Raw genomic sequence first — 25,277 nt, forward strand, 5'->3', positions numbered from 1 at the left:
AAATAGATGTCAACGTTAGAAACCATATTTATTTTATTGCACAAGTTTATACAAATATAAGTCATGGTCCCTGACAATCTCATTTCCAGGGCTTCTTTTTCGCTTTTTGACATGTGGCTAGGCGCCATTACGCATATCTCAGAAGGCAAGAAAACATCTTGGGATGAAATTAGGTCCCTGACTCTATGTCACTGGCCTTATAACCATGTAAATGTCCAAATCAGCTTCTTTTCTCTAATATAATGTAAAAAAAATAATATAAAAATGGGGATAAATGACATGGATTTTATAAGCAACACGTGAAATAAATTAATGTATTTATTTAGTCACTCTTATGTTCGTAGAATTTTTTTAAATATCTTGCATGTTCTTCGTACGTTAAAGCATCTGAGTTGCTTCCACTATGCGATTTTCTTTTAAGAAAGTGTGGCACTGGGTCATGCGGCGTCAACCATAAAGGACGGTTCCAAAACGGTTTTTCCATGCCCAGGAGTTCTCGAACTTTGGAAGATATTAACTGAAAATATAATTTATTTTATACCTTTAATTATCTTTATATCCTTTTTCTTCAAAACACGGAGAAAAACAATCTCGTTACCAGTTCCTTTAACGACGTTCTAATGTCAAAAAAGATACAAGATGCCCGAGCACGAGGTTGCGAGAAAAAAGTTTGTCTTAATCATTGAATACAAATGACAATTCGTCCCCAGTGCTGCGTAATTAAATAATTCTTGTTTGGCTAATTTTCTTTTTTACACGTTTCAACTTGGGTTTGCGTAGGTTTGAAAATTAATTCAGCAAAATTAACTTATGTTGTTGGCATAAAGCCGCTAAATAAACATTAATGGTTTTCACATTGAACAGGAAAAATCAGGGAACGTTGTGGGTATAAACTCACCCGTAGTTTAAGCCGAAATTTCCACAAACATATTTTTGGCGACAGAACGGATCGGATCTGATAGGATCTCTAAACACGTTAATTTTTTTAATCTTTTTTGTTCTGTCCCGGGTGGAAATTTGATTGAATTCAACTTTTTCCGATGGAAACATAAAATATGAACAACCTCGTTAAGCTTTTTAACTTTGGACGGCCTGAAGAAGTCCTGACACAAGGTTGGAATTTAAAAAAAATCTGAAAAATCAAAAAAAAATCAATATAGTTTAGATTTAGGTTCTGAGGCAAAAAAAAATCGAAATGAAAATTCGGTTTTACTCACATTAAATTTTTTACCGTTTTCATCTGGCCAAAATGAAAATGGCTTAATAAATTTCTTTAAATTTAAATATTAGGTGGCTTTACCTAGAATCTTGTTATAACTATAACCGCTCAAACAATCGCTCGAAAATGCGTTTCCTCAAAATGCTATTTTAAAAAAGATTTAAATGTTAGGAGACGGTTTTAAAGAGTTATTGCTGAATTGTTGCTACATCTGAAATTTATTATCACATTTGCCTTTATTTACCCCAAACATATCTTGGTTGTTATGGATACTTAGTTATTACAACAATGCCATATTGATTGTAAAAGGTAATGTTTGATCGTTATCTTCAAGCTAAAAAATTAATAACACATCAAAAGTTGGATTGTTTTTTGAGGGTGGTTTTAAAACAGATTTCAGGTTAGAATTTTACTTACATGTTTTCCTTCTTCACATTAGAAATCTCTCATCCCAGATAAACACATTAAAATCCCTTGCGTCGTAAATTTTATAAGCAGTTAAAAATATTGTTACTCGATATCACTTACAGCAATGTGTTCAAAATCTGTTACTCCTAGCTTCGGTAACGACGAAGCGTCGATATTAATCATTTTACGACCATCGATAAAGTTTGAAACGAAACATTGTTCGTATTCAGGAAGTTTGACTTCTTCGGATATCCAAGCACCGACATCTTCAATACTCCAAGTTAGTATTAAAGGAACGCCATTTTTATCAAAACTTGGGGCCAAGTTCTTCTTCGGAATTGGTGCTACATCATCCGTCATATTGGCGTGAATCCTCAAAAACTCATGATAATCCTCACCGAATATAACGTCAAAGTATTTTAACGTCAAAATAAATTTGACGTCACTTGGTCACTGTAACCTACAATGGACGGACGCAAGTTGGGAAAGTCGCTGAATGTTGTTCATAATGATGAAATATGGTATGTTTGATTTTGCTTGCATGTGCTGCCATGATCACGCTTTTCGTCATTTTTCTTGTGAAAAGCTCTAATTAAAATGAAATTTGTGACGTGTTGTTTGTTTTATGGTAAAAACACTTGATCAATGCAATGAAAAGTGTACGCTATTTATTCGATTAAAGGAAAAAGAAATTTATTTTTTTGTTATTAAGCTACCTATTTCATTACCACAAAAATAAAAGAATCAAAATGCTGATTTGGTTTAAGTATGTTATTAAAACTGCACCTGAATGATACATATACAAACGCCATTTCTAACCTACAGGTGGATTTCCACAATGAGATTGGTCTGATCGATTGACACCAATAGATAAAAAAGGAATCGATCGTACTTTTGTTTCGATCGATTCGACTGATTTTGTTTAAGTTGAAACTTGTCTAAGCGTCACATTTGTACCAATTTACGTTATTATATTGTAAACATTTATCTACTTATATTAATAATACACCTTGTCTGTCTCTGCTCGATTTTATAGCCGTGCCACGAGCACACAAAATGGCAAATAGCAAATGCAATATTTTAAGGACGGGTGCACCAGTGGATTTATTAACGGGTTAGCATGTCACATTGCTCGCTGTTTGTTTGAGTTAAAAATGGTAGATATCAGTAACGATGAGTTAATCCCCCTGGGAATATCCAGGGGGATTAGATGATAACAGAAGAGAAATAGTCTTAGATGATAACAGAAGTATTTTGTTTCTTATAGGAAAGATCACATCAATAGAGAACTGATAGCACAAAAGCATTGGCCGCAAAAATGGGGATTTCTTTCCGACATATACAAAGAGGTAGGTACGACATGCAATCTTATCCTCAGTCCTTTCTTAAGGGGAGCTTTTAACGCTACTACCAGGAAGAGTCCTAGACACAAGGGTCTTTTCCGTTGGGTTCTTGAACAAACGGTTATCAAACGAAATAATTCCATGCATGTATCATAACATCGCATTATCTTTTTTCAGCTTCGATCAGAAGAAAAACCGAACAGTACCAACGAAGATACCAAAAAGTCGGAACCGAAAATTAGAAAATCCAAATTTCCAGCAACCGATTCAAATATGATTGGGTGGAAATCAGCATTAACAAAGCCAAACCCGTACGGAATTCCAGAGGGTCGAGCGAGAGGAAGATGTGACATACTCAGAACATTTAATTGGCCACAAGAAAGTCAGTAAGAATCATTTAAAAATAAAGAACCATACTTTCAGTCACATTATTACTTGATGTTATAAACCAATCATTTGTTGGTCGGTCCTCAGTGTGTTTAAAAAGGGTTCAATGCCCTAAAGATCCATCCGCTGTAAACATAACATCGACCAGGGAACTTCGACAAGTTCGGAGTGCGTGTTATTCATACGGAAACGCTGTTCTTTTTTTCTCAACATATTATATCCAGGATTGCAGCTCCAGGTTGAACCCAGTACGTCTCTTATAAATAAAAAACGTTGTATTTTCAATACGGTAAACCTCGTCAAGTTTACAACGAAGCCTTTTAACAAACTTGAGTCTTAGATAATCGAGGTAACAAAAAATCTCCTGTAAAAATGAACTGAAAGCGTTAATCCAGTTGCCAGTAAATAATGATCTGTGGTTCAGACGTACCAGTGGGTGCTGGTTCTACAGTTTTTAACAAGGCTTCAGTTCATCTGATATACAAAAGCAAGCACAACAACTCCCCAGCTAAACAACTATCTTTGTCAAATTTCTACCCTTAATGCTTAAATAAGGGCACACTGTTAATACACCACGACGACGGGTAATTTTTTTAAAATTTGAAATAACAATAAATATGTCGATGTTTTTATGTATTTCATTAATTAATTACTTATTACTCAATAATTACAATAGGAAATTTTACAAGTTTCTTAAAATTCAGATTGTAAAAACGTTCTAAGAAAAACGAAACATAATTCGCGATTTACGATTGTGAACACGTAACGCATAAATTGACATGCATTTAGCGTAAAAACACATAACCACCAAATATCAACCAAAAATCTTGGATGAAAATTCCTTTGAAACAATAGAATTTGTCAAGTACAAACGTTAATGAGGCCATTACAGGATTAGCAGCCAACAAATGTGCTAATTTGCATCGACAAATGAGGAAACAACGCTGGTCAAACCCAGAATCCATACACTTTTACATAAATACGAGAAAGTCAAGATGACTCACCATTTAAATAAGTTGCAATTTACTAGAAATCATCTACGTCAACAGGCTAACCCCAATACTATCTTTAATATCTTTCCAAAATAGCATCTTCAAAAAACATTTCTGCTACAATCACTCCTTATAACATGAACTTGGCGCATGTGTATTTAATTTACTCAAGTTAAGGTGACTGTGCAAAATCTCTAGTTGGAACGTTCTTCCTCCGAGGTCTCCTGTGGACTATCCTTACTTCACCGTTTACTTTCTGTTCGGCGATCTGTGTTTTAGTCTTTTTCAAAGGAGATTTTCGAGGAGAACGGCCTTTAGATAAGGTTGCACCAGTAGCTGGTGCTTTCGCTATCAAGTTTTTTGAAGACGTTTTCTTTGGTGTGGCAGAGCGCTGACGTTTTTTAGGACTAGGTGATGATAATGGGGAAACGTCCTTTTGTTTGCCGCGCTGTCGTTTCTTTGGACTAGGCGACGAGTCTGAATCGTCAACAGTGGCACGACGTTTCTAAAGTATAGTAAAATGCAGGTCAAATTAATTATGCCAGCAAAGTATAGCTGAATTTTCACAAAGTTAATCATCAAGGGCAATCCGCTTTAGAAAAAAGTTATGTGTTGATTTTGTCCCTAAGTCAGATTTCCCTCAGTATTCAAATCGACACTACGCTATAAACCGTCACAAAACAAACATATGAAAAAAATTAACACAACAAAAAACAAATTGGCAAACTAAACATCCACGAACAAGCGAATAAAAAAACACCTGTGGTGAAGGCTTTTTGCTTGGTAAACAAACTGAAACATCATCATCTTTGAAACCACATTTAGACAAGCCATCACTAAACAAGCTTCTCATCTTCTTGTAGTTTGGCCTTTCATCGTATTTCAAACTTGCAACAAGTTTTAAATATTCACACAGGTGAGCTAAAATAAAAGTCGGGTTGTACAGCTCGTGGATAAAAGGTTTTCTTTCATTTTTAAAAACGGTCATAGTAATCACTATTTATCCGGCAAAGTAGATTTAAAATGCACAATAAATATGCCTGCTGCAACCGTCTCTAGTGATTGTGCCAATAATTAAAATTTTAAACTTGGACAACAACCATTAAATTACTAATAAAAGTTTACTTGGTGTGTTCCCAGCATTAAAACAAGATTTCACAAACGCATCAATGTCATCCATATATCTAAATTCAAACATAATAAAATGATCTTAAACAGTAGCTAAAAACTTCAATGTTGTCTTAATCTTACCAATTTTTACGTGTACACATTTTGTTGATTAGCAAAAAACAGGTATTTACCATACAGCAATATTTGCTTGTGGTAATTTCAGCGAAATGAAGCAAAAACATTAAGGCATGTTTTCCACAAGCAATAACAAACTTACACAAGGCTTAATGTTGCTTTACGTTTCTCTCTTAAAGACTCAACTGTTGCTTCCATGTTGATTGTTGACTATCAACTTGACAGAAGAGCTTTCCCAGTTAGGCTTGTGCTTAAACCTTCGTTTTAATTACGATATTTGTGGTGTGAAACATGACTAAGAAAAGTCTCAGAAACTACTGCTGTTTTTGTAATCCCTGTTGGTTTATTTTTATATACTCACTTCAGGCCGACTGTTGTTTTTTGTTTTTTTTTTAAGCCTGGTATTGCCTAAAGGATTTTGCTAATAAAAAAAGGGCGTACACAAAAAAATTAGTACACCCAAGCATTGAACAGCAAGCCTAAGATACCTACTTAGTTTTTTGTTTAAAGACATAATCTTTGTTTTCCAAATTATCTTCCCAGGGTAACCTTTTGCACAACCATTGCATCATACAATAACCAAGTATTTCCATATCGCCACGACGAGATGGAGCTAAACAGTCGACATTAAAGTTGACATTGAAAATGACAACACACAGAAAACACATGTTACATCAAATATAAAAGGCTCCATATATTTAATAATACTTGTAATGCTGTTAGCTTAATAATACCGATTTTTTAAATATGGTCATCTTAATTGTTCAAGTCGATCAACTTTTTTCGACAAATCTCATTCTCCTGTTTGCTTAATTCATCGCCATTCATGTCGGCAAGGGCAAAATACCAACATGGATAAGCGAAGCTAATATTACACTATTAAAATCAAACCGTGGAAGTCAATTTTACCAAAAAGGTCTCATTAATTTAACAAAAGAGTGAAGGCTATTGGAGCCCACTACAAAAATACAGAACACAATCCAAGAGAAGACAGGTTTAGGGTCTACCTACCACAGCCTCTATGAGCATCCCTGCTTGTGTATTCAATGGTACCATCATGTTTTCGCTTTGGATCTTCTTTGTAAGGAACATGTTTGCCGTTGGGACAATACCTGTAAGCTAAACCATAATCAAGCAAATACACCTAAAAAAAAGTTACCATGATGAACATGCACAGTCCATACAATACCGTTATCACAATTCAGTTAATGTTTTCGTTACAGGTGTCGAACAAGGCTTCCTTCGGCTTAGTCAAGCGCAAAGAATGACTATGAGATAACTAGACTATAAGAAATACCCTAATCACGGTACTAATTTTCGAGGGTATTTTAAACAAGATACACGAGTTTTCCAAATGATGTGTTAACATTTAGCAAGTACCTAATTTCGTCAATAGCCGAAATGTTATTAAATATTGAAAGAAAGGTGCCTTTTTAAGGTTTCTTTCTCGTGATTTTGATTGAAGTTTTTCACGTTCGGAGAAAATTCGCCAAATTTGTCAATATTTGCTTACACCATAATAATCAGTACCCTTTAACTTAACGTAGCAGAAGTAAACAAAACATTTATGCTTATGTTTCTGCACAGTTTACGCATTATACTTCCCGAGGTTGAAATAAGATGAAAATGTGCACACCAATTCATGAATACTGTGTTGAATTATTGTAAGTAGAGTGTGTTTTTAAGATTATACCTCCCTCCCTCCCTTCCTCCCTGGACTAAGTCTAATTTCAAATAGATCAGTCCACAAAATTGACAGAAGTGTGTGACTTGCTTGAAATACTTACTTTTGTTTGATCTGCTTTCTTGAAGCCCATCATCAAGTTGGATGATTTGATATCAGCATGCACATACTCATTTTCATGAATATACTCAAGCGTATCTAACTGAAACAATATTTTGAATGATTTAATAATCAGGCAGTCAACAAAATCATTTATACAAAAGATGGTTTATCTAACTTTTTAGACATTTACAATTTTGGGTGCACTTTTAAAACCAGTTTTTAGGAAATTTGGAATACAACTATTTAGGTTTCAAAATACCAACGGTGTAATCTAATAACATTTTATTGTTTGCGTTTTGGAAAATACTTTTAAAAGCACCCTTTAAGGTTGTTAACACTTGCTTAGTGTTACCTAGTGTTGCTTACGGATGACTCACATGTTAACGAAAGGATAGTTACTTACAATACGAAGACCAAGAGAATAGACAGTTTTTTCTGGAAATTGGAAATTGTGTTCTTTATATATTTTTTCAACGTCTGTTCCAAATCTATCCATGACCATGAAGCGATATTTTGTCCCTTCATGTTCAAATGAACCAGTACCAATGTAGACAGGTATACCAAGATGTTTTTTTTTATTAGATTTTGCCCAAGAATTGACTATATAAAAAAAAAATTACCACAGAAAAATAATAATGCATACTATTAGTGCATTTCTTTAAGACTCAAACATTCTTCCAACTTTATTGGGAAAACTCATGGTTTTTGTGCCATGTCAAAATCATCCATGATTTAGATTTTTTCCTTTCTGTATGATGTTAAAATTTTGTAATAGCTTCTCACAAGCAGTTGCATTTAGTAAATTCCAATAGCAATCTGTAAACATGGAACTAAGTAATTGTCTTACTCATATCTGACTTTGCTACTCTCTGGTAAAACGCCAACTCAACAAACAGTGGTCCATTAGCATGAGGCTCCTAAATCAATAAAGAGTGATAAGTATATTTATTTCTATTTATATTAAAGTCTTGCAAACACAATAAACTCACCACTTTAATAACATTATTTGCATTATTTTGTGTCACTTCCTTGCTGCTTAGAGTGTCACCTAAAATAAATGTTATTTGTATATTTATTTTTTATTTCATTCTGAAACCAAATTTTTTGCAATTAAAGCCACACAACATTTTTACAAGTGTAAAATAGATTTGTACACAAATTTGTTAGAACTTATACATTTGTTGTTCACACCTACCTGTCTATATATATTTGAGGGATTATAATTAGAGTAAAAAAAAATGCACATAATTTTAGTCAGGAAAGATTGAAGATCCTTCCCTGGTCAATTTAACAAATAGGTGTATATTGTAGATATTTTATCTTAAGAAAAAACAAGAAAAACACACACAATCTGATAATATTCTTACAGACTCGGTAATTGCTAAGTGCTAAATTAAAATAAAAAGACTGTAAATGTATGCATTTATGGCCTCAATCAGGGGTATTGTTAGACTCCTTATTGATCAAGTAAAAAAAAATAAAAAAAGTTTTTAAAAAATATTTTTAGAAATATCAACAAACCCAAGTAAATATAGCCAAATCCACCCTGTCCAATAACAGGTCCAAGTTTCCATTGTTTCTTCATTAGGTCTGTCATTTCTAAACCAGGTAGCATTGGCTTGGACATTCCCCGAGGAGTACCTTTGCATTTTAAAACAGGTTTTTTTGGTACTTTTTTAGTAGTATCTTTTTTTGGTGGCATCTCTTTGAACAGAAGATTTTAGCTACATATATCTAAAAATATAAAAGCAAGCCTATAAAATTAAAGACAAAACTTCTTGGAGATTTCCCCAATAACCATCGTTTATTCGCTACAAGATCCTCTCAAAACTTAAAATTTTATTTACATTCAAAACTGTTACTTTTGTTAATATTTTTTAACAGACAAGTGATTTAGTAACATGACAAGAATGGGATTTACATCAAAATGGCTACTGAAATTCATGAGCAGTAAACCAGTACGTTTTCAAGTGCAAATCCTCACACTTTCAGCATACTAAAGAACATGTATTTGGACTGTCAGGGTAAGCGTGTCGCATCTGTTTATCCTATTTTTACATCAAAATCAACATCGGATTTGGCTTGATTAAAAATATTGCCTTAAATGTAATTAGGATTTTTTTCTTGTTGTTTCGTTTTTTAATTTTGATGGATTTTATGCAATCAAATCTAACATCAGTAGAAACAATCCAGTAACTATAGGTTTTTGTGATTTTATGGGCTAGCCACTTTAAATATTTATTATTACTAGTCGTTAGTCTGTGGAAAATCCACGGGTGCGCCCGTCCTTTTTATACCACATTGCGTGTTTCTCGCTATTGCCAGCTGAGCTATCATTTTGCGTGACAGACAGACAGACGTATACGGGTATTATAATATAGATTTATTTATTAAACAAATCTGATATAAAAGCTGTCGCAAAACTCTTAACATTTTAAACCACATAACCTATAGATGACTGGTACTAGTTTCTCATCGCAAAAAAAAAAACTCTGCTGTATGTGCTCAGCAGTTGTGGCAGCTTTACAAAATACTTTGGCTGTTAGGCAAAATAAACATAAAACATTAATTAATTTATTATGACCAATGGAATTGTATACCTTCACCAAACTCCTTAACATTTTAGGGTGATTGCTTCTATTTAGATATCGCTGATATTTTGTGTACCGACAACACATTTTTAGATATAGTCACCTTAGCCGTTTTTAGACAGCTTATGATGTGGAGAGCGAAAGCAACATTTGTTAAACACAACCACGTTACGAGCTGCTTAAAACTGCAAATATAAAACAACCAAGTTTTGAAAATTTTCACGAGACCTAATTATCTATTTTTACAAATAAAAGCTTAAACAACATAATTTTAAATCTAGAGTTAGTGTTGGACGATTGAATGGATAAAATTCAAATATTTTATTCAAGCAAAATATACTTCTGCCCAGTCAATGCTGTAAGTATATATGAAAAAATGTTTCAAAATACCAAAAGGCTTATTATCCAAGTATATCGTTACTAGCAAAAACTATTATAACTATTTCTGGGTCGAATTCTAGCATGAAAAGATCTTTCAGTATTTCAACAGCAACGTTAACAGATTGGCGACTCAAAATGAGTCATTAAAACATTGAAAGTGCTAATGCACATTTACGGCAAAGATTGGTTATGGTCAGAGGTAGAAGGGAAGGCCATTGTAGAAGCCACCAATCTACATATGGAAAGACAGCAAAAAAAGAAAACAGAGCGAAGATAGAGTGATCCCCCTGTCAGTAAGCCACAAAAGGTTGTTGAGGAAGTGGCTGGAGATGAAAAATAGGATATCGATACTTCTATTTCTAACAGTTATATGTAAAACAGCTACACTGTGATATGGCAGTCAGTCAAACAAAAGTGATGTTGCTGCTGTTGTTAAAATTGGCATTCTAAATTTGCGAATACAACCATATAGACAAAGAATTGCATTTTTTGTTAACAGACCACCACCACCATGACCAAACACACATTTCTACCAAATGTGTAAACAAAAAAAACATAATAGCAAATTGTATCAAATATAAAATAGGTAGCTACCTTTCTTGGATAGGCGACTTCATCAAGACAATAAATCCTGGGAACAAATTTGCACTTGTTTCACATACACACAAACACATGTGGACTCAACAACAGTTAGCTATCCATTATGTTTAATTTCACATTTTTTAAATTGTGCTTTGTTTGTAAAATATTTGATTTTTATTCAAATATTTATAACGAAAAATTTATAGTGGTACTGGGCAGGTAACCCTTTATCTTTTCTATATATACCTGATGCCTAAAAATTTTTCAAAGTTTATTTCGGAATCCGAGTTATAGTTAACTAGCCTGGCCCTAAAATATCCAAAATTTGATAAATCTAAAATTCCTGCCTTCATTTTTTTAGTGCACATAAAAACATGACGCTGCTGATTCAGATAACGCAACACAAAGATTTCTGTTGTATTTTATTAGAAGATGCATTTTTGTAAAAACTGATTTTGTAAAAACTACATAAATAACAATGTTCTTTCCTCCGAATGCTGAAGTCCCTTTATCAATTCTCACTGCGTAAACCAAGAAAATTTCAATGAGAGGGTGATGTTCTGCCCAGATTGCGAAAACAGCCTGTTTACAACCGGGACAGCCGGATTATGTACGCATGGTCCGATTATGCTTTTTTTGCACTGGTTATGTTGTGGTGACCGGATTATGAACGCTGATATAATGGCTGGCAGGCAGGCTGTAATTAGCATTTTCTTTGAACTTTTGTGAATAAACATTCTCTGGAAGATAGAACACCCCTAAAAACTAGACATGGCGAAAGAAAAAAGTCTCAACGTAATTCTTAGTATAAACTACTCTTGTAGTAAATACATTTCAACATCAACTTTGAAGAAACTAAATTTCACGGAACCTAAATTATTCTTTTTGCGGGAATTAAGTTAGGTGAAAAGTTATGAAACTTTCGAATCCTAAAATTTAGTATTTGCCACGAAATTTCGTTTCATTTGAGAACAACAACAACTTTGCCACCAGGGCTATTTGCTTGTCAGAAGTGATGACGAATGATATAAAAGCGGTCGGCGCTGATTATATTTGTTCTATAAGTCTCGAATAATATTTGACTGTCATAAAAGTCAGCTTGCCCCGATTATGTGCGTTCTACATTAAGTGAAAAAAAATATTAGACTGTCGTATAAAAACTGGTCTGCCCTGCCTGATTATGTTCCTTTTATAAGTCCCAAATAATATTTTTTGAGTAATAAGCCGGCCTGTCCTGATTATGTTGCCCTGATTATCTATTTTCTGCCCTGTTCTTAACCGGGGCAAGCTGCCGTACTTAATCAGGGCAGCGTTTATTATCCGGGCAGAACAGTGATACAACTCTAGACCCTCAACAAAACACTCCTGGGGGTAGTTAATAAATGTTAACATAAAACTTTATTTTTTATTTGTTATATACTGTATAAAAAAAGTTAAATTTGTAGACTTTTTTATGGTAAAAAATCGATATTTCTCTTGAAATTTCTTAGCGTCGCCCCTAAAAAACGAGAACAAGTTTCTCTTTCCATGATCAGTATTTTATAATATCAGTAAAAAAGTAAAAGATAAAAAGTCAGGTTGGCTGGGCTGAGATAAGTTAAAACATGCTCCATTATGCTCTAGGGGAAAGGAAAATCATTCTTTAGTCAACGTTTCCCATTTACCCAGATACCAAGGAACATATAATATAAATACTGCTATACTATATATACCAAATAGCATGTTTAACTCGCCACCATTTTCACTTCGCGCGCAATCTTAAATTCTTAAAATAAATGCAATAGTTAGAAAACTACAGACCTAGTAATAGATAAATAATGTTTTAAAGTCATATATGAAATGTATCTTAGTTAGTTTCCTCTTTTTGCCTTTTTAATTTTAATATTTAATTCCTCTTTAACTGGGTTATTTCTTTTAGTTATCTTAAAATTTTCAGCAATTAACATTTTAAGTCCTGATTTTATCTGGCATAACAAGGCGGGAGTTTTTTTTTCATTATTTAACAACATTTTAGAACCTTGTTCAGGCAGGTAAGTAAGTAAGTAATTATATATTTCTCATGCAAAAACACGTATAAAATAAAATGAATACCTTTACAAGTCTTCCATAGTTTAAAATAAATCTTTTCTTTTTTAACGTTTAAAATAAATATAACAGAGATGTACTTTAGCTAGCTAGCTAGCTAGGTATAAAAACTTGGAAAGCAGGCTATAGCTATATGATTGGATGTACTAATAGCTAGAGATGGCCATGGTATTATTTATTGTATATTTTTACGTATTTCAATTTGTTGCCATATGTGTAACAGTAAGGCAGCTAGAAATAGTTGGTGGCTAACGTTACGTTTCAGTTGTTTTTTTTTTCAATGTTTTTGTCTGTAACTGCCCGGAAAAGCCTGGGCCCGCCCGAAATGCAACGCGATCTCTTTATTTACGTTTAAATTTTGTCGAGAAGAAGGAAGGTGCTATTTTGTCGTTTTACCCTGAGTTTATTATTTGTAGAATTTTATTACAGCTTTATGAAATAAATGATAAAAAATTCTTTTTTTAAACTCTTTCAATACCACTGCTCGACATTAAAAGAAATAATTATATATACATGACAATAAATGTTTAAAAAAATCTTGATTCGTGTTTCTCCGGGCGAAATTTAAAATTTTTTAAAACACTGAAAGTTGTCCGAAAGCCCCATGGTTTTTGTGGCGTTTCTGGCAAGTCAGTACCTCGTCAATTTTACACATTTTTATTTTTCTATCGTTGTAAACAAAAAACCTGTTGTTTTTAACTTTGATGTTCTTATAAAGCCCATTTTTATATATATAAAAATCATGTAGTTTGCTTGGTGGACAATGCCATAATTTTGAGGACTCTGGGCAGCTATTTTGCCATTTATTGTGTCTATTCTTCAGTAAAATTAACAACTTTTGCTACTGAGCTGATTTTTTCATGATATTTTTTGTGTACATGCACCAGGGGTGGTTTTAGCTATGGCATATTGGTGTACACCAGTAAAAATTTCTCTCCAAAAAGTTAAATGGTATCTCTGCGAGCCAGTTGTTTTTTAATTTTAGGCCGTAAGTCTGAACACAGCAGTCCCAACCCTCCACGCCTGGGTTCGATGGTCTTGTTTTTGTCAGAGAATACAGTTCGCCCCTCTTTTGTCCTGCAAATAATTTTATTTTCTGTATCAGTGCCGGGTACACTATTTACATCAGTCGTGCTAGTGTAAGCTGTCCATTTGGCTAGGCAAGAATTCTTCTGGTGTATACAACTGCTGTAAAATGCAGAACGATCCAGGACTAATATGCAAGTGAGAATCGTGTAGGTTTTAAAACAAAGAGAATTCTGTTGCCTCAAAGAGGAGTGTATAATCTTAATGAAACTTATTAATCGTCGTGGCAAAGTTATAAACTTGATTGGTATTGGTTTGTTTACTTTAGTTTGCAATATTTTTTATATCCTATTTTTACATTGTAAGTCTGATTTTCTTTTTTGGATATATCAAAGTGCATCTAGCTAGCTGTTGGCAGAGCTAACAGTAAAGTGAGAGACAGTGAAGGACATATAAACAGATATACATTGATTGGATCGAGAAGAGCAATATTTAGTTAATTTTGTAGCAAATTCATGTATATGTAATTTCAGGTTGCTACATTTTTTGTTTAGCTAATTTATAGCGTTTTTCTTCCGTCCATTTTAAATAAGAAACAAGCTTACAATTTCCGTTGAGTTTTTTTTTACATCTTTCATATTGAATGTGTTAAGCAATATATGTTTATTTAGCTTTATAGGTTTTTAGTGATTTTAGTTTTCAATTAAAATTGACTAATTTTCAAATTAAAGTTTACTTTGCCTCGCATCTTGAAAAGTTTGCCCTAAAATATCCTGATTGGCTTTAATTCTCCGGAAATAAAGCTGATTGGTTTAAAAAATAATGCAGTAGTGGAATTTAGCTGTAACTAATTTAATAAACAATTTTATTTTTTTGATCTTTGATTTTGCAGAAAATGCTGCTAACGCTTTCAGGTTATAAGAAAATTTGATTTTAGTAATTCTTGTTCAAAGTTAAACAAAAGAAAGTGACTTGAAGTAAAAATAAGAAGTTAAGTGGTTTATCAAGGATTTGTTCAGGGGTTGATTTTTAAGCTGTTTTTAACATTGGAGGGCAGCGGTTTTATTGAGGGGGAGGGGCTCAAAACGCCCATCCAATCCCCAGACAGTTTTTTTTAATAGCCCGGACAAGACTCTTAGAGGTTATTTTAGAATTAAATTAAAAAAATAACTAAAACAGAATAATTAAAAAAAAAAATCTTTAATAGTAACGGTATATTATTTTATATTTTATATTAGTAATAAATTTTTCATGATCTATCTTTAGCGTTGTATAATTTGCTGTAATGATTTCACTGATTTCATTGGTTGAGTTTAGGAATTGTTGAAACCACACTAGAGCTGCAGATCCTGTTTTTTATCGTTGTAGAAATAAATCAAAATATGAATTTGACTTTTTAGGTATAAAAACTTCAATGAACATATAACAGTAATGGAAAACAAAGTGATAGAATCAAAGCACTATGTAAATGGTGCAATGCTACAAAATAATGTTGGTAAGACTGTGTGTGCCATTGGTCGTATCACCATCATGAATCCAAATGGAATGGAGTTGAGAGTTCAGCTGGCTGATGGTAAAGAGGTGAAAGCACAGTTGGAAGATCAACTTGAAGAACCACTTGAAGGATTTGTGCAAATGCTTGCTCGTGTAAACAAAGACTTATCTCTAACGGTGGAGCATCTTGTTAGCTTTGGTGCAGGGGAAATTGACTTAAATATTTACAACGAAGCAGTGGTTTTGATGGCCAAACATCCTGGTTTATTTTCATCAAGTGAAGTGAACGGACAAATGTATTAAATGTATTAATGTATAAGAGCACTCTATGACAATAGTGAAGAATGACAACAAGGAGCAGAATCAAATGGACAATTGTATTTTTATTTTTTGCTTGGACATGTATGTTACACAAAATATTTATTATCATCTAATGGTAGTGCAAGAATTTCCTGTGTTTTTCAGGAAAACCAGCAATCCATTTTGTTATGTAGTTTTACTTCAGTTTTTTTTTTGTTTTGTTTTTTATTATAAATACTTAACTCTTGTTATTACCTGCATTTCCACCAGAACACTTGCTAAATGTTGGATAACAGGGGCAACAAATTAAAATTGGTGGATTTTCATTTAAGGTGTAATCGACCAACTGTGAACACAATGACTTGAAATAGTTTTGGCTTCTTTGCCTGAGCCTAAAATAGTCATTTTGTGTGCTTTTAGATATTTCTAAGCGCATTATATTTTTTTAATTCGCTTACACATTCTTTTCTTTTAAACTGCGGAAGTTCTGTTAAAAATATACACTTGCATAATTTACATTTCAGAGTAGGAAATTAACAACATGTCTACCACTTCACAAAAACATCGCAATTTCGTTAGCGAACCAATGGGCGATAAGGAGGTGACTGAGTTGGCTGGGATTGGACCTGTGCTTGGTGATCGCCTGAGAGAGAATGGTTTCGACAAGGCGTATGTCGTACTTGGTCAGTATTTAGTGTTAAAAAAAAACGAAGAGATGTTTACAGAATGGCTGAAAGAGGTGTGTAAAGCAAACAAAAAACAAAGTAGTGACTGTTGTGGCTGTTTAAAGGATTGGTGCGACGCGTTTTTGTAGTTGCCATGTTTTTTAGGTGTGGTATACAGAGAAGCACGATTTTGAATATTTGTAGACAGCACTTGTTGCTTAGTAGCAATATAAAACTTAGTGGGTATGATTTTAATGGTATGCCACTTTTATTCTCTTGTATGAAGCTGTGTTTATTTAGAAGTCGTTTTCTTGAAAACGAGCGGATATTGTCTTTATTTTAGCTGTATAATAATAAAATTTATAAAGAAATTTACCAGTGACTTTTTTTCTTCAGCCACTTGCTGTTACAGCTGTGGACACGCAGTATCGCTTGAGGTTTTAAAAAAACACGTGTTATTTCTTTTGATTTCCGGGTAATTAGTTGCTACTCTATAGACTTAATTAGCTTAGTGATTGTTTTCTTGTCTTTCTTAAGAAAAAGTTATTACAGTGTGTTATTGTAAGTAAAAAAACACGTGTCTTGACAGGTGAACACGTGTGTTCAGTAAAGATTTTCGTTCGCTGTTTTTAGATGGCAATGTAAGAAGTTCAAAACACGTCGATGTGAACAGTTTGTTGTTGTTTGTTTTTTCTTTGTGAATACTCGTATTTTGTCCAAAATCGTTGCTTTTGTGACAGCGATGCTTGGAATATGATAGACAGCCGGACTCGTGGATACCACTTTTAAAATTAAATCCCTACAAAATGCGTTGGGATTTAATTTTGCAAATGGTGCCATTGTCAGGGTTTTTAATTTATTTTATATTTTATAAGTTTTGCAAATTAAACATCAGCAGATAACCATCAAATAAATTTTATTTTATCACTTCTGCGTGCACGATCTCAGATTTTGGTCAAATCTCAAATTGCTATATATTCGATTTAATAGTTGCTTAAGGCAAATCTCCTCGGGACGATTTTTACGGCGATCGTCATAAATACTCAAATTTGATTGGTCGCGATTTTTGTCATGACGAAAAGTTGAATTAGTTTCTACTTTTCGTCACAATAATCGTCGCGAATATCATCCAGGATAAAAAAATGAATTTCGTGAAAAAAACGCAGTTCTGATAAAAGGATTTGAAAGCCCTCAAAATATAGGTGCAAAAGGTTCCAGGGGTAAAATAAGACATAGCGAGTTCAAGTTATAAAAGTTGCTTTTGTGTAGTCACTAAGAACGAAACTCATAATTTTTTAGTCTGTGTAGAAAAAATCGTGAAGGGTGCTTGTTCCAAGTGATTTGTTAATTCAGCCAATCTGGCCATATTCACGATCGATGAACGTATTCCATCTTCTTCTACAAGCATTCATTGTGTCTTTGCTTTCGCCTGTCATCATCTTCAACAACAATGCAACCCCTGCTAACTACCTAGACTCTCAATTATTTCAACTACAGATAGCAAAGGCTCAGTGACAACTACGGAATCTTCTAAACATACAAAATCTTCTGAAGTAAATTTGCGAGGAGTTACTTACTCTTGCCTAGTCTTCAATTCTTTCAAGTTACCCCTTAACTCACTGAATGGAACATTCAAATCATTCTTTTCCCGATCTTGCTCTTCAACAGAAATGCCTGACTCACTCCATCTCCTCATGACAGCACAAATAATTTCAAAGCCGTTAGAATGTTGATGCTTAGAATTTCTTTCTTCGCTGCATATGCTTTGATTATCATCAGGACCATTCCGGCACAGTACTTTGCCTTCAGAGAGAATCACTCCTTGGTTCATCGACTGTGGTATACATGGTAATGGTAGATAAGAATGCGAAATGAATCACTTTTAAGATGTCTACAATTAGTACAACTTTCCGATCTTGTCGTACAAACTTTCCATCCAACTCCCGAACCCACTCCTTAAGCAAATCGCTGTCCATCCAGCCTTTTTTCAGACCGCGGTAGCGACAGATCTTTAACTGACACATTTTACGCTCTTTAGGTGCGTGGGTCCTTTCGGGCAACCTTTAAAAGAATAGTCCAAAAATCTCTTTTGAGGCGGTTTTTTTCTCAAACAAACTTTTAGACTTCTTTTTCGATGCTTGTACGGACTTCATGCTTTCTTTAAAAAATAAACTATAGCGTAACCACGCACGCAAAAAATCCGTGATTCGAATGTAAAAAAAACACGTGCGGACGTTGGAATTTCGGAATTTCTTTTGAAATTTGAACAAAAGTTCCATTTACGAGGGTGTAATTTGGCTCCAGGGACCAAGAGAATGGTCCCACTTACCCGGGATTCTAGTTAGCTAGCTAGATCGAAGTTTGTTGTTGTTTGTTTTTTCTTTGTGAATACTCCTATTTTGTCCAAACTCGTTGCTTTTTGCGACAGCGATGCTTGGAATATGATAGACAGCCGGACTCGTGGATACCACTTTTAAAATTAAATCCCTACGAAATGCGTTGGGATTTAATTTTGCAAATGGTGCCATTGTCAGGGTTTTTAATTTATTTTATATTTTTTAAGTTTTGCAAATTAAACATCAGCAGATAACCATCAACTAAATGTTCTTTTGTCACTTCTGCGTGCACGATTTCAGATTTCGGTCAAATATCAAATTGCTATTTATATATTCGATTTAATGGTTGCTTAGGGCAAATCTCCTCGGGACGATTTTTACGGCAATCGTCAGAAATAATCAAATTTGATTGGTCGCGATTTTTGTCATGACGAAAAGTTAAATTAGTTTCTACTTTTCGTCACAATAATCGTCGCGAATATCATCCAGGCTAATTTTTTACCAAGCTCAAAAATAAACAAAGTGTTACAGATATTACTGTGGAAAGTTTATCATTTCTTGAACATGATAGTTTAGTAGGCAACGTTTCGGGAGATCCTTCTCCCATCATCGGGCAAAGTGAAATGATGTTGCGCATGTATTTATATAATTGCAGAGGATCGAAATTCATAAAAATTAACCAAACAGAAACGAGCTGATAATTACAGTTAATTACGGTAATTAACATTTTCGGACCTGGATGTAGGTAACTACTTCTTCTGTAGGGCTGGTAACCAAATCTCAGGAAGTTGATACGAGATGCTGTTTATGTGTTTGTTACGTTCTACACTGTTGATGGTTTCTTTAATCTTCCTGGCCGTTGTTCTGGATTCTCTGTCAATGATTTTCTTCTCATCCCAATTAAACTGATGACTTTTGCTCCAGCTGTGGTCCGCAATTTCGTTTTTCTTCACATCGCCGTTTCTCACTGCGCGCATATGTTCTTGTACTCGTTGCTTAAACTTTCTTTTTGTTTCGCCTATATACACTGCATCACAATCTTTACACGGGATTTCGTAAACAACATTGTTTTGCTCTTCCAGGTTAATTTTGTCTTTTGGTTTAGACAAAGTGCTTCTTAGGGTGTCTTTAGAGGTAAGAATGCATTTGATCTTGTGTTGCCTTAAAACTCGACGAAGGATCTCGCTGGTACCTGGTACGAAGGGTAGGAATGCTGATGCGATAAATTCCTCTGATGTTTCCTTGTTGTCTCCGTTGCATCTTCTCTTTATTTTATTTTCTACTTGCGTGATGACTTTATGACTGTATCCATTTGTGATTAATGCATTTCTTACACGTCGAATTTCTATTTTCCTCTCCTGTTTGTCACTGACTACACTGTTGGCACGATTCAGTAATGAAGATATGACACTTTCTTTGCAAGATTTCTGATGGTTTGATTCGAAGTTAAGGTACTGGTCAGTGTGTGTTGGTTTACGATACACTGAAACTGAAATGGAACCATTCTTGCGTTTGACCAAAGTGTCCAGGAAAGCGATACTTCCATCGTGTTCAAGCTCAACAGTGAATTTGATTTGTCGATGTAGGCCGTTGATGTGTTCATGCAACTCTTCTAGATGAGATCTTTTAATTATGGCGAATACGTCGTCAACAAATCTTTTCCAAACTTTGGACGTCTGTCTGATGTGACTAATGCTGTTGTCTCGTGTGCTTGCATGTATATTTCTGCCACTACTGATGATGCAGGGCCTCCCATTTCGCCTGTCATCATCTTCAACCACAATGCTACCCGTGCTAACTACCTAGACTCTCAATTATTTCAACTGTGTCGTATACATGGTAATGGTAGATAAGAAAGCGAAATGAATCAATTCTAAGTTGTCTACAATTAGTACAACTTTCCGATCTTGTCGTACAAACTTTCCATCCAACTCCCGAACCCACTCCTTAAGCAAATCGCTGTCCATCCAGCCTTTTTTCAGACCGCGGTAGCGACAGATCTTTAACTGACACATTTTACGCTCTTTAGGTGCGTGGGTCCTTTCGGGCAACCTTTAAAAGAATAGTCCAAAAATCTCTTTTGAGGCGGTTTTTTTCTCAAACAAACTTTTAGACTTCTTTTTCGATGCTTGTACGGACTTCATGCTTTCTTTAAAAAATAAACTATAGCGTAACTACGCACGCAAAAAATCCGTGATTCGAATGTAAAAAAAACACGTGCGGACGTTGGAATTTCGGAATTTCTTTTGAAATTTGAACAAAAGTTCCATTTACGAGGGTGTAATTTGGCTCCAGGGACCAAGAGAATGGTCCCACTTACCCGGGATTCTAGTTAGCTAGCTAGATCGAAGAAATTAGGAGAGTTTGAGAAGGCAAATCCAAGGGACCGGGGAAAAATGGTAGCAGAAGTAGAAGTTCCACTTATCCAGTGTGTTCTACATCAAGCGGCAACTATTTTTTTTTATAAGTAAAAGAATTACATGTTAAATTTTCTTTACCCGGCTACAGCTTTGGATTTGGAACAACCAGAACTCAATATTCCTCCAAACTTTGCGTTTTAATACATCAGAACGCGCACTTGCAAGACGTTTAGTTGAATCGTTCTCATGACACTGGATGTCATTATGACACTGCAATACTGTCTTTACCGATGCGACTTCTCTTTTCTTCGCTTTTGTGTCCCTCTCCGTTATTTTATATTTTTTCTTATACAAAAGTTTATTTTATGAATACTTACTATTCCAATAGACAGGGTTGTGGTAACTCAATTCCTTGTTTACGTCAAGGAGAATTCGTGTAAATCTTGTAACCCTTAAATATGTCCGTATACCGTGCAACACCGATTCTTCACGGAAGAATAGGAAGCATTTTTAACTGATGTGTCGTCACTATGCTTTAACTCTATTCGGTCCGTGGGGGGCGGATTCCGCCCCCCCCCTGACGGTTTTTTTTTAATAACTTCTGATTGCTTTGTTATATGGCTATGATACTTACTGAGTTTCAACATTTATCTATTAGACACCTGCATGCTAATTTTTTAGGTCCCATACCTTTCAGAGGCTTTGATATTGGCCATTACTCGAAACTACCCCTTAAAATCTCTATGAAATCCTTATAATGGGGAAAATATAATAACTCCTGTTAGGATTATCCTTAGAACTTGAAACTTGCAACACAACTTTGTTTCATCAAGAAGAATCATTTGGAATAATTTGAACACGTGACTAATCCGATTTCCCGATTTTGTCGGATTTTACCCGAAAATCGGAAAAAAACGGATTTTCGGGCAATTTTTGGCAATTTTTTATCCGATCCATGTAAAAACCGGAAGATATGTTAAATAACTTTTATTTAGCTTTCAGAAACTTCAAACTGAATGTAAAAATTCGCTCTAGAACAAAAGTAATTATATTTCAAGCAGATAGTGGCATTTTTAACAATTTTCAAGCTTCTGATGACGTCACAGAAAATGTGCTGACGCAAGCAAAAGTTTATTGGCGCCATTTTGTTCCTTTTATTACGTAATATAAGTGTGCCAAGTTTGATTCAATTTGAACAACCCTATGAAAAGTTATTAAGGGGGGGCGGAATCCCCCCCCCCCCCCCCGGTCATAGTATGTTCGAAAAACCCCGGACCGAATAGGGTTAAAGGAGCATACCTTAGTGAAAGTAGTGTTCGCGGGATAACATTTTCACGTATTTTTTTCTTTATTTTGCGATAAGAAAATCGCTATTCAAGTGTTTACAAATTTTTGCAGGAATTAATTTACGCGTAAGTGAGCAAGGCCTTTCAATACTATCATAAAATCTCGCGTTTTGTTGTAAATACGTTGGTTGTGGCTAAAATGCGTGTTATACATTCTGACGGAAACCTATTTCGTCGTTTGAACGTAGCTTGGTAAACAGAAGGGACAAATATTCTTTAGATAGCTCGAAACGATTCCAAAGTGACAGAGAAAAGAAAAATATAATAACAGGAGAGGGCAAACAAATTATAGTTATTTCGTCCAAACCTTTGCTGGAAGCACACGCATGAGGCTATTATTACAAAGTTCGTTGCTAATACACAAATGCTTCAAAAAACAAGATTCCAGGAATGTTTTAGTTTAAGAAAGATCAATCCAAATAATTTGAATGCTTTGCACCTCGATATTATATTGTGGTAAGACACACCAGTTTATAGCAATCTGTCCTTAATGACTATCTAAGTTATGCAGGCGCGACTATATCCTTATATAATAAATATCTTGACATTGATTAGCTTTATACGATCAAATGTCATCTAAATAAGTGTCACCTGACAACTGACATTGACATCTTGGCACGTGCAACATGTTGAAAGCAAAAAAGTATCGAAGTGCTTTTTGTGTCGCAGATTTCTCAAAGCATTCTTCGTAATATGTTGCTTACACAAGAGAAGAAAACATTATTAAGCTAACCGTAACAAGATGGAAGTAAGTACAGGTACAATAAAATTCAACATTGGCCCCAGGTTTTTTTTCTCCCGGTATAAAAAAAGAGACAAGGCACCCTGGAATCGAAGTTGAATATACTTTGCAGTAGGAACTTTCTAAATAGAATCATATACTACCCTGGGTAAGAAAAGAATATATTTATATTTTAGCTGCTTTTTGCAAACAACTCTGTTTGGCTATTTTCTTGCTTGCAGCACTTTCAAAGTAAATCGATATGCTGCTCATTTTTTCCACACGTAATAATTTAGGAATTTTTTATCTCGCCACAACGTTTGTTATGGTAGGGGATATAATTTTAATTCCATTCGCAAAAATTTTCAGACTCCTCAAAGGACTAGAAGAGGGTTCTTGTCAGATCAGTGGTGTGGTTGAGAGACAGAAAGTTAGTCAACTTCGTTCTTAGAGCATTTTGCCTTTTCGATTAATTGGATAGCGGCGAAATCATTGGCTGGTCAGTAATAATAATTCAGGGACCAATTCCTCCTGAAGGTGAAGATTAAAGTTGGTTAATCACATGCAAATAGAGAAATTGTAAAGTGAGTTATGTTTTTTTTTTGTGTATTGTCTCCTTATGGCACTTGTCTTTCTGTCTGTACATCCCACTGGTTTCATTTTACAACCGCAGAATGCCTCATAGAATTGGATATAACTTGTCTATCACCTCAGAACAAAGAAAACACAAAAAATCACCCTCGTTCCTGGAGCTTTTTGTCTCTCATCGGCGCTGCGCTTATTGGTAAAGAGATCCTGGGTCGAGGTTGACAAGAAATAACGTTATACCTTGAGATCGGGGTTTTGAGGATTTATACAACCAGCGGTTGAGTGCTAGAATCTGTTACGATAAGTAAAACAAAGTTTATTATTTGTAACATACAATAACCCTTTCCACCTAAATACACACTGCTTTACCCTTCCTCAACGTGTCATGTAAAGCTCTACTCTAAGAAGTCATGGAGTCGAAGTTTGTAATACATTTCACAAATAGGTGTCATAAAAAAACCATTTTTTTCTTCCCGCAAATTAACTAATGTATAGAAAATAACTGAATGAATTTCTTTTTCTAATCAGCTTTGAATGACGTTGAACAAATACGAAAATAATTAATTAATAGACGGTTTAATTAAACGTTCAGTTAAATCAAAAGATTTATGGCCAATTTAACGAGGCTTCGAGGAAACCCACGACATCTTGTACATTGTTTGTGAATGACTTTACCTTCCTATGTCTCATGATAACGTGGTTATGTGTAAAATTTGTAAAAATATGTGTTAATTATGTTATGGTGTATATGTCGTAAAATAATGTCGATTTTCATTTCTTTCGTGTATACAGAGATGAAAAAATTGACGTCGGTTTTAACATTTTTACATGAAACGTTTCACTGGTTAATTGAGTTATGGCGTGTGGGCAATAACAGAGTTTATTTCAATGTCGTTACCTTACGTGATATTTTTTAAATATTTGCTTTAATCATGATTGAAAATAGCACAGCTGTGGTAGGATACATTTGTGTACATAACAATTTTGTTCATGTGTTGAAATGAATATTATAAACTATCGCAGGGGAGTTCCACTGTTCAATTTTTTAAAACGAAATCAAGATGGCAGAATAAAGTTCCGTTTGTTCCACCTCTTCCTCAAGACGTGTTGACTTTTTCTTATTATTTGAACAGCAGGAACCGGGATCGAGGTTTGTTTAGAATTTGTTGATTTAATCAACGACTGAGAAAGTAAAACTAAAAGTTGTTAAAAATGTACAAATGTTCGGAGTGAGAAATTATTGTCCGTATTTCAACACGGGTTACCCTTTGTCTCAAACCTTTTTTATGCTATTTTAATACGAAAGAAAATACTGTCCTGGGAACGAGGTTTAAATACTATTTACAAAAGCATGTGGATATTAGTAATAACGTTTTGTTTAGTGGAAGTGGAGTTTGAATCTTCAACGCTCTCGTATTGTTG

General features: G+C 34.4%; 5 protein-coding genes across 5 annotated transcripts; 3 read left to right on the forward strand and 2 right to left on the reverse strand.

The window, feature by feature from the left end:
• Positions 1-212: 212 nt before the first annotated feature.
• On the reverse strand, positions 213-1,987 carry LOC130656454 (sterile alpha motif domain-containing protein 15-like). Its single transcript, XM_057459309.1, has 2 exons — positions 1,748-1,987; positions 213-517 (listed from the first exon to the last, which is right to left on the reverse strand). Exons 1-2 carry the CDS (start codon positions 1,985-1,987, stop codon positions 323-325), a joined length of 435 nt encoding a protein of 144 aa, XP_057315292.1. The 3' UTR covers positions 213-322.
• A 19-nt stretch (positions 1,988-2,006) lies between these two features.
• LOC130656456 (uncharacterized protein C20orf85-like) lies at positions 2,007-3,392 on the forward strand. Its single transcript, XM_057459311.1, has 3 exons — positions 2,007-2,148; positions 2,895-2,976; positions 3,148-3,392. The coding sequence occupies exons 1-3, from the start codon at positions 2,093-2,095 to the stop codon at positions 3,358-3,360; spliced, it is 351 nt and encodes a 116-aa protein (XP_057315294.1). The 5' UTR covers positions 2,007-2,092; the 3' UTR covers positions 3,361-3,392.
• A 583-nt stretch (positions 3,393-3,975) lies between these two features.
• LOC130656453 (serine/threonine-protein kinase VRK1-like) lies at positions 3,976-9,141 on the reverse strand. The gene is made up of 10 exons (XM_057459308.1): positions 8,902-9,141; positions 8,370-8,428; positions 8,228-8,297; positions 7,784-7,980; positions 7,382-7,480; positions 6,606-6,738; positions 6,087-6,207; positions 5,475-5,533; positions 5,110-5,270; positions 3,976-4,854 (listed from the first exon to the last, which is right to left on the reverse strand). Exons 1-10 carry the CDS (start codon positions 9,080-9,082, stop codon positions 4,522-4,524), a joined length of 1,413 nt encoding a protein of 470 aa, XP_057315291.1. The 5' UTR covers positions 9,083-9,141; the 3' UTR covers positions 3,976-4,521.
• Positions 9,142-12,923: 3,782 nt separating this feature from the next.
• On the forward strand, positions 12,924-16,016 carry LOC130656455 (uncharacterized). Its single transcript, XM_057459310.1, has 2 exons — positions 12,924-12,964; positions 15,446-16,016. The coding sequence occupies exon 2, from the start codon at positions 15,477-15,479 to the stop codon at positions 15,840-15,842; it is 366 nt and encodes a 121-aa protein (XP_057315293.1). The 5' UTR covers positions 12,924-12,964; positions 15,446-15,476; the 3' UTR covers positions 15,843-16,016.
• A 218-nt stretch (positions 16,017-16,234) lies between these two features.
• LOC130656457 (barrier-to-autointegration factor A-like) lies at positions 16,235-16,879 on the forward strand. The gene has a single exon (XM_057459312.1). It carries the CDS (start codon positions 16,381-16,383, stop codon positions 16,651-16,653), a length of 273 nt encoding a protein of 90 aa, XP_057315295.1. The 5' UTR covers positions 16,235-16,380; the 3' UTR covers positions 16,654-16,879.
• The last annotated feature ends 8,398 nt before the right edge of the window (positions 16,880-25,277 follow it).

The sequence above is a fragment of the Hydractinia symbiolongicarpus genome, chromosome 9 (assembly GCF_029227915.1).
Source record: "Hydractinia symbiolongicarpus strain clone_291-10 chromosome 9, HSymV2.1, whole genome shotgun sequence".
NCBI lineage: Eukaryota > Metazoa > Cnidaria > Hydrozoa > Anthoathecata > Hydractiniidae > Hydractinia > Hydractinia symbiolongicarpus.